The sequence below is a fragment of the Berghia stephanieae genome, chromosome 2 (genome assembly GCF_034508935.2).
Source record: "Berghia stephanieae isolate SIO BIC M18660-M18661 chromosome 2, UCSD_Bste_1.3, whole genome shotgun sequence".
Classification (NCBI taxonomy): domain Eukaryota; kingdom Metazoa; phylum Mollusca; class Gastropoda; order Nudibranchia; family Aeolidiidae; genus Berghia; species Berghia stephanieae.
This window is the reverse complement of record NC_088361.1, coordinates 56,109,428-56,119,427: the sequence shown is the minus strand read 5'-3', so window position 1 is coordinate 56,119,427 and position 10,000 is coordinate 56,109,428. Positions and strand designations below refer to the sequence as shown.

Sequence of the window (10,000 nt, the reverse complement as noted above, 5' to 3'; positions counted from 1 at the left end):
GATTATTTATTACCCGGACCGATTTTGATTTATGATGGCTCAAAAGAGTCGTCTTCATGTGTTAATGTCAACAATACAATAGTATTATAATTAAAATAGATTAGTGCTTTTCCGTAATAGCCTTAACCCCCCCCCCCCCCCCAACATTGCGGATATAACTATAAGAGAGCATATTCATAAGTTATCCTAATGTAACCAGAAGTCTTTTAAGTGTCGAAAAAAAGTGTGACATGATCACTTTTCTATCTTTTTAAAAACAATAAACAAATCGGTGTGAATTAAAATGTATTGCGGATGTTCACAATATCGTTTGCGATATTGTTTATGAGTATTTTACAAAAATCCAGTCTTGAAACCATAACAGTTGAAATTAAGGAGGATTTAAGATATTAGGTAATTATGAAAACCGCATGAGTTCCATATTTATAATCATGCACAAAGTGTCAGCTTTCTGGTTATTTCTTTCTTAAATTGTTACTATTACCCATTTGACGGTAATTCCATGCCTGTGTCTTTTGACTTTGATATACTGAGTCAACTGGGGTTTCTCCCAAAATCTATTTCTCTTCTCTGTTAAAATTAGTCCACTCTGTCTTCTTTCCAATAGACTTACTTGCGCTAACAATCTTTAGATCTAAAATTCTTGGCTTTCCGATTATTTTTATATTTCAGTACGCTCAGATATGACCTACAAGTGTCATTAGGATCGCCTCGTTGCTTAAAAGCAAGCGATTTATTCTTGGGTTTCATGACAATTTTCTTAGCGTTGAGTTATATTGCGCAATAATAATTAATTATAAGAGTAATTTTTGCTAATCTTGGGCCTTTATTTTGCGATATACATATTTAATACAAACAAAGACATTGCATAAATAAGGATTTGTAAATATTGAATAATTCTCTCTTGAAAACTTACATCCAATGCTCTGATTGTCAAATAATGATTGTAAATCACAGCTATTATTTTGACATAATGGGAGCATTCCCTTAAATGATAATCCCATTATTAATGAATATCAGAGAACCTGTTTAGCTAAATACCACATAATTACCTAGTAATAAGTGTAGTGGATGTCTTTACATCACTGCTCACTTTTTAAAAATGGGCAATTTTCGTAGTCTATCAACCGTCGTTTTGCTTGTCGATATGCATTGAGATAAGCTGATGATAATGTCTGTCGCCATTGTAATTTCCCCCATTATCCTCATAATATTTATGGTTAAAAGAAAAATCTGGATAGGGTGACAGAATATTGACCCCATTACAATATGTCGAGATTTGCAGACTGAAGAATGGTGTATAAATAACGGCTTCAAATCAAGATCTAGTATCAGTTGTGGTTGGAGGTATCAGCAGTATACAACTCTCATCAGAGACTGATTCTGTTTCGCTCTCAATACTTCCAGATCTCCGCTTATATAAGGTAAGAATATTCACATTGGCTGCTAATATTTTTGTTACATATTATTGTAATGTTCTGTTCATTTTCAATACCTTTGAACACATTAAAATGATTGTTTTCTTTGTCTGGAAAAGGTGAACATTTTTTTTTAACTCAAGAAAAAGGAGTTTATTCTGTGATGTGGAGTAATTGCTAATGCATTGAGTGTTCTAATGTAAATTCATCACTTTCTTTTGCTATAATTTCCGATGTCGAATGTTCATCCAGCAGTTACTGGGTTATTGCTTCTCTTAAGAATTATGTCTTTTGGGCCATGTGGCTCAAAGGGCATGAGATTATCGTGATTTCTTTAGCTTCAACTGACGATGACAAATTTGACCCCTCTCCTCAAAACGGTATTATATCGAAATGATTAAGAACTTATTAAGTCAAATTATAGTTAAACTGGTCAAACATGGGAAGGATCGCTTATTAGCACAATAAAATATAACATTCATTCTCCACAATGAAACATAAAAACTCAACACAACTCTGATATTTCTGGCTATAAATTCAATTTTCAGCATCTTAATCATCCCGACATAATACCGTTTTGAGGCGAGGGGTCACAAATGTTTGCCACCTTTAGAAATTACGCTGAATTGTCTCAAAGTACTTTCCAACAGATCTAACAGATTCAACTACTCAATTGCTGCCCCGCTTCAGGCACATTTTTTTTCCTTGGGCAAGACTATTAACCCCTAATTTGCTCACTTTTGGCGACATGGGTAACTCCTGATGAGATTAGACGTTTGTTTCATGGTTTATGTCCCGTCCCACATGTTAAATGTTGCTGTTGACCAGGGACCCCTTGTAAAGCTCTTTGAGCACATTTAGGTGATATTGCACTATATAAAGCTCACCTTTTTAAAAAATCTATATTCCTTCATAGAATGCCTATGCGGCAGAATATAGCGATGCCGAGCAGTATTTTTTCTATATTTTTACTTTTTTTAAAAACCATGGTTTCATGTTAAGGTCTTTTGATTTAACCTTTTCAAATGTGACTAATTCTCTCAAAACAATATTATGCTGCGGTGATCTTGATGATTCACTTTTAAGCTTTACTTGGGAAAACTTTAATTCATTTCATTAATGATGACAAGTTTTGTTGTTAAAGCTTGACAAACATATTTTAAATCTGTCCATTTGACTTAAAACACAACTTTCTTTATATACTTAACTCCGGCATAATACCAATTTGACTCCGTTTGATTTCAAATTGATTCTCAACGAATCTGAAATCAATCATTTTTTTTAAAAGATCAGGCAGAATTAGATTGATATACCATTAGTAAATTTAGATATCATATGTGTGACCTAAAGCCTAAAAAGCGGACCCATATCAGGTAAAATATATCAATGGTCAGCGCATCAAGTCTCTTAAGTCGGGACTTCAAAGCTTTGATCCGCAAACCATCGTGTTCATATAGGGGGTGTTAAAGTTAGTATGATAATTGCGTGTGCAATTTTTCATTATGAAATGTACACATTCTCCTAAAAAAAACATAAAAGATTATCCCAAGTCTCTTATTTGTGACTATAAATAAATCATTTGCCATCCAAACTTATCTGATATAATACCGTTTGGAGGCGATGGGTTACATTTGAACAAATAGAAATCTGAACAAATTGTATTTTTGTATTCAACGTGCCATACCTGTAGTGCCTTACACTGGAAAATCACGTAGATTTTAAAGTTTGGTCGTAAAACTCGATTAAACCACATATTATGAAAAATTATCAAACCCGAGACTTCCATAAAGTCCCGGGTTTGGCAGTTTTTGACAAGACGAATTTAAAACTATCTAGCTCTAAATTCCCGTTCAGGGCTCCGATCAAGTCCGACATAATTTCGTTTTGAGACGGCGAGTCACATATGCTCAATTACATGATTTTCATTCTCCCCTCAGGTAATTACCAAGCACCATGAAGACTGTCGCAATCCTTTTGACTCTAGCCTTGTGCTACCTAACAGCTGAGGCTGAATGGAACCAAACACTCCGAGACTACGTTCAAAACATGCACAATGAAATCCGAAGAAAGGTTGGCGCTTGTCAAATGAACAAACTGGTAAGTGTAGTCCCTTAATACAAAATATTCAGACGTGATCAATTTTGGTTTGTCTTTTTGTTTCCTTCTATTTCTATATAATTTTACAATCATAATACCCTAGCACCTTCATTGATTACTTATCAAAACTAAGACTTGATAATATGTGACAATACTGATCTTGTTTATTAGAATTTTTAAAATTCTACTTTAAAACAAATACACAGTATGTTAGACCCAAAAAAAAAGGAAACACACATACACGTATACTCACGCCATATATGTATATAAGTATTTATTTGTATACTTATATTTATATATGTGCATTGATATAATAATATATAATGTTTGTGTGTGCGTTTGTGTGTATGCGTGTTCATTTATTAATATCCCTCGTTATGATGCGTTCCTGTTATGTTCTCTGATAAAGCCGAGGGAAACAGTGCATTGCATTTATAGTTCATGTTAGAATATTACAAATCATTATTTTCGCCCACTAGGAATACGACATGGATCTTGAACACCAGGCTGAATCTTGGTTGGCCAATTGTCGTTTTGAGCACGAGATGAAAGACAACAGGGGAGAGAACCTGGCATGGAGTTCCTTACACGAAACATGGGAACAAATGATAAAGACAGCCATGGATGCTTGGTATGCCGAGATCCATATGTACACATACGGACAGCCATCATGCGGCATCTCCTGCCATTACACACAGGTAGGATTTTGATTTAAATTTCAAACTTTTCGTTTTAGATTTTGCAGCCTCCCAGCATATCAATGATAAAAAGGTGTCACCGTCAGCTTAAGCCCGATTTAAAACAATCTTGGTTATCAAAAATATATTTTACTCTAAAATGAGGTATTTTAAATTAATCGAATGTCCTACCAATTGTCTCTATGTTTCATACCTATAAGATAAAGCTCCTAGATTTCATGTGTTATACTATCTAATAACGTTTAAAAATTTAACAATGCGTTTAATTTGATCCATGGACATTCAGACGTGTCCAATTTGAATAGCTAATTTATCTACATGACGCTCTGCTTTTATTGCCATATTATAGGATATGACCTATGTGTCATGGCTTTCATTTCATCCATTCCTGATTTGCTCTATTTCCTGGCACAACCCTATAATTAAACAATCGGCCATGATGCCCTCTCTATCCAATTCCAATCTTATCGTGCATAACAGGCGTAATCTACATGACATGGATTACTAGTTTAGAAAGATATAAAAGCGCAATTTTTAGTGTAAATTTATTCTTAAGATGTAGATGTAGCATGGAAATTCATACAATTTACATATGTTTTCAGTTGGTCTGGTCAACAGTACAAAAAATGGGATGCACTGCCAGACGCTGTTCTCATCTCACCAACGCCGGAGCTGATTCCTGGTTTTTTGGCTGCTTCTACACCCCTCAGTAAGTGAAAGTGAGGGTTTTATGACGACTTGAGTCTCCATTACATAATCATCTCTGCTTACAATTATCATAGGTTGATTTATTTTTTATTTGAAAGAAATAAGTCTTTTGTGCTACAGCCTGCTCTATAACCAGCATGTGAGGTGACAGAGTGAAAAATGCACTGAAGTCTTCACCAAACAGACAAGGGATTTAGCTTTTGATTCCAGAATCTTTTCTTTTTCTTTTGACTTGATCTCTCTTAATTACTTCGTGGCGTTGCATTGCGGCTGGGATATTTGCTTGTGAGGTTTAATACACTTAAAAAGAATTTCTTACAAGAATTAATTAATAGATTAATAACGAAGAACTCATTTATAAATAATGCAATTTTGAAATAAAAAGAAATAAACACGATAGTGTCTATAAAATAAAAATGGCTATTAAACGTCACTTATAGATAGTTGACGTGACTCAGGTCTTTGTTATTGTTTTTTGCCATCCGCGTTTATGAGTAATGCTCACTAAACTGTAATAGCCAGACTATAAACGATCATGGTTACACACAATTTTGTGTGTTGGCCAGTTATACTTCCGGATGGCAATGTTGTGAACTTATTATTCAAGTGCATACTATCTATATCAAACGTATATTTTGTCATCAGAGGTAACTGGAACGGTGAGAAACCATACCAAAAAACATGCGACAAACCTTGTCTGGAGGGGCAGACTAAGGAAGACGGACTCTGTGTTGGAGAGCCCACTGGAGAGGACTCCACAGGTATGCTATAACACTGATAACGAATTGTATCAAACTGATCAAATTTAAATAGTTGTGTGCAAATTCAAATACTGCATGTCCATGTTGGTTAAAACCCTGCACAATGTATATTTCATAGTTTGTTTTGTAACGAGGCGTGGAAAAATGGGCGCCAGGCTATTGCAAAATACTTTCAATAATTTCTAACAGAGTCGGCAAGCAATTCGAAACTTTATAGTCAAAGAGTTCGGAAAAAAAGAGCAACTACACCTAGACCGATATTACTACTACTACTACTACTACTACTACTACTACTACTACTACTACTACTACTACTACTACTACTACTACTACTTCTACTACTACTACTACCTACCTACCTACCTACCTACCTACCTACCGACTTACCTACCTACCTTTCACTACAAATACTACTACTAAAATTAGCTTCTTCTTCTTCTTCTTCTTCTTCTTCTTCTTCTTCTTCTTCTTCTTCTTCTTCTTCTTCTTCTATGCCCTGTTCCTGAAAATAATATTACTGAAAAATAATATAATCCTACCCTTGCCCCACAGAAAAGAAATGTGCCGATGAGTCAGCTCGTTGTGAAGGATGGTCAAAGAGTGGTCAATGTGAGAAGAATCCGACCTACATGAAAGGTCATTGCCCCGTGTCTTGCAATGTTTGTGAAGGTAAGCATTGCGCAATAAGATTAATAAGCTTAACCAAGCCTCTACTTTTGACTTAGACACAGCATTAATGCTTTTAAAAACATCGCCTAATAATATAGTCTAGGTACATTTGGAATAATATATTTCTATAAACAAATCATCGACAAAATACGTTGTCGAACCTGATAAAGACAACCGACCATCTGTATAAAACTACCACAACACACCGACCAATAAATGTGTTCCTTGCAACACACGAATCAATTAAAATAGTTGAATAAAACACAATTTCGTGGTTCCCTTTGCTTTCTTTTGATAAAATATTATGGCTGGTGCCATAGATAGTTGTGTTTATATTTAATTGATTGGGTAGGTATGTTAGTGCCAATCTTGACATAATACGTATTGGTCACCAACAACCACTTTGTAAAGCTGTATGTTGTCATTTTGAAGGAAAACAATCCATTAAAAGTTAACACCATTTTAAATATCTACCAACTAATCAAGTGCGCACGAAATAATAGTACCGCGGTCCCAAGTGTCGTTGTCAAAATTATAAAAATAGAAAATATAATCAGCACCTTCCTTCCATGGGACAAATAAATTTGAGTTCTGGCTATTGAAATGATAAATTGAAGATTTAAGATAACATTGAAAAATGAGAGATAATGGACGGAGACACTAATGATGATCAAAGTACAGAATTCTATCTTTCCTCTAAAAACATTTCAATTTATATAAATTTTATAATTTAGAATTAGAGTCTAAATTTTTATGGTTTATTCTCACTGAATTGTGACAATGGATCCCATTTTTATACTCCTCTTCATTTAGCCAGATTCTTTTTTTTCATCACAGTTGCTATAATCGAGAATGAGAGAGCATAAGGTATTGCATAAATATACAAAGAAATTAGGTTCCAGAGATGCTGGACATGCCGCATTTTTTTTCTAGCCATATTGCTCAGTTAGAGGCGGTGTTCTGCTGCTTGGCTATTGAGGGAGAGGGGGGGGGGACGAAATAGACAATAATTGCGAATTTCCCCTGGGATGAATATTTAGAATGATTTTCTCTTCTTTATGTTATAATTTTGTATTGCATTTAGTGCTTTCGCTTTAAATTACTTTTATCGATGCTTTCAACTTCCAATCTATTATAGGCGAGAAATTCAAAGCCCCAGACAACCAACCAGCTTGCCACGATGAAGATGATGACTGCCCCAGATGGGCCAAGGATGGTCTGTGTACCAGAAACTCTGGATACATGGGAAATCACTGCAAGAAGTCTTGTCACAAATGTTAGAATAATGGATCAAACAATTTTTGGGTTAAATTTATTAAGATATATGTAGTTCTTATTTTCTTACTTAAGATCAGATTAAAAGATATTATTCTATCATATTTTTTAAAAGATGCAATCGTATATTATCACAGAATTAATATTTTCTTAAAATACCACCCTCATACCCTGCTTAAAAAAAAGCTGAGATCTCCAACAGTGGTTTACAATACTGTTTTCTACATGTTCCAGCTCAAATTTATTTATTACTCAGTGTGAAAAGTTGATGCGCAAAAGTTAGCTAAAGAATGAAACAGAGGATATTTTTTCAAAGACGTGCTACCTGTTAATTAAATTATGGGTATCTATTTATTTTAATCAAATGCTGTTAATTTAGAAAATGAAGTTGATGTTCAATTGTGATACAATGATATTATTATGATGCTGACGTGGAAAGAGAGGGAGAGAGAGAGAGCATGTGTGTGTTTAGAGGAAAGGTTTGGGTGCATGCGTGAGATGAAGATAGAGTGAGTTTTTGTTTTTGATTTTTTTTAAAAATCAATATTTTGCTTTCGTTGTGATTATTTATTATTTGATGCACCTAAATCAATAAACATTGGAAATATGCTAACTTTGCGTTCTCTTAGTATCTATCTAGTATCTAGCTGATTAAATGTCTAGAATTATACGTTTTGTGAGAGTATGAACATTCTAATTTCAAGAATTAAAAAAAAAGTGATGGTCTAACTTTTTTACAGGTCTATCTAATACAACGTATTGCCATTAAAGTTGTCAATTTCACACTTCATGAAGTGTCCACGTTGGGATAATTGAGTAGTTGATTATGTTAGATGTACCGAAAAGTACATTGCAATCAACAGCTGTCATATCTAAAAAATAGCAAGCAGCAATAGATTACAGAGCCATTAGACACATGGAGCCGAAGTTTATCCAAGTTTCTATAGCGCGGAACGGACAATAACAATTGCTTGTTATCCTTTGGGTAGGACTCTGGTCTATTGCAAAGTACATTCCGCCTAGTCTGTTTGAACAGGGGAGTCAGAAATAATATCGACTTCACATGGTAGTGATCTTAGTCCCTTCCTGTTTAAAGCGAGTGCTCTACTGAGCTCTCGAGATCCACAGTATGCAACTGTAGTTGCTCATTTCACGCTGAAAAAAAAAAACCGAGATGAATTCCAGGTCTTATGATTTCAAAATTAGATAAGCAGAGATGTAGTTTTATGGAAATGGTATGACAAGCATATTCTAATTTGTAGATCCCTTGTTTGAATCCAGCTTTGAGGGCTGCTAAGTTTATTCTTTAGATTAGGTTCTTTTCTAGACACACAAACTAGACATACAACGGTATTCACGCATTCAAAGAAAAATCCATTCAAAGACACTGAAACACCCATCTACAAACTAAAACATCTTCAAGGACTCATCTATCACTTTCAAAGACCGGAGCGCTCTTTCCGAATCGTGTGTGAGCACAGCAGATTTAGACATTTTCAAGCCACGAACAACGGCTGTTACATTAAACAACTCTCTCCGCTTTCAAACACAAATGTTCAGAATTGAGTCGACTTTGAATAACATTCAGATTCAGATTCAGATACTCACATCATTTAGTTGCACCCATGTGTAAAATGAGAACCTCGTCAGTGACAGTGATGGCTCTGTCAAAAACATCGTAATAGCACCTTATGGTAAGTGTTGCTGTTGGAGGCTTCGGTATTTAAAAACTCAATTTTTTTTTTACACGAACGGTTTTATACAAATGTTTTGGAGCTTCAAACTCTATTATCTATATCAACAATGCGTCAATCTTAGGAGGTTTAGGCACCACAAAAAAAATCGATGCAGGCTGGCATTTGGGAAGGGATTTTTTCATGTCTTTTTCTTACTTCAAATTAAAATTTTATACCGGTATCAGCTCCCAATTCTTTTCATGTTCATATTGTGACAATCATTACACGTGTTTGATAATGTCTTTTCAAAAAACAACTACTTAAGAAACCACTGCCATTGTAGATAAATATTTCATCATTTAATTAAAAGTCTTTGCGCATAAATCTTGTATATTGTTAGAATAAAATTAAAGGATGACCATCAGAAAAATCAGTTAGTCAGACTAATATTTTTCAAACTCCATAGTATTTCCAAGAGTTAAGAAATAATTTTAAACAACGCAACGACTGATTGTGTCATGGTAGTCAATTCATTTTGGCCTTACTGCCATCACCAATAGAAATGTGTAAGCCTTTCTTCATCTTTTTTTAACCTGGATATTCTACCATCCGCGTTTAACTTTCGAGGGTTTTGTTGATAGCCTAAAACTAGGTTGGGTTTATTCTTATTCTTTGAAATCAAGCCCCTTGCTTAGCTT

The 10,000-nt window shown here is 34.6% G+C and overlaps 1 protein-coding gene and 1 long non-coding RNA gene across 2 annotated transcripts in view; both read left to right on the top strand.

Moving 5' to 3' along the window:
- The window catches only part of LOC144965197 (uncharacterized), a 567,438-nt gene that overhangs the window by 442,148 nt on the left and 115,290 nt on the right, over positions 1-10,000 (top strand). The window lies entirely within an intron of this gene.
- On the top strand, positions 1,286-8,239 carry LOC144965191 (cysteine-rich venom protein-like). Its single transcript, XM_078900265.1, has 7 exons — positions 1,286-1,424; positions 3,356-3,515; positions 3,995-4,213; positions 4,816-4,922; positions 5,567-5,682; positions 6,235-6,351; positions 7,490-8,239. The coding sequence occupies exons 2-7, from the start codon at positions 3,372-3,374 to the stop codon at positions 7,630-7,632; spliced, it is 846 nt and encodes a 281-aa protein (XP_078756391.1). The 5' UTR covers positions 1,286-1,424; positions 3,356-3,371; the 3' UTR covers positions 7,633-8,239.

Coding starts and splice junctions, on each gene's coding strand:
- LOC144965191 (XM_078900265.1), top strand. CDS start 3,372: ATGAAGACTGTCGCAATCCTTTTGACTCTAGCCTTGTGCTACCTAACA. Junction 5,683..6,234: donor CACTGGAGAGGACTCCACAG/GTATGCTATAAC, acceptor CTTGCCCCACAG/AAAAGAAATGTGCCGATGAG. Junction 6,352..7,489: donor GTCTTGCAATGTTTGTGAAG/GTAAGCATTGCG, acceptor AATCTATTATAG/GCGAGAAATTCAAAGCCCCA.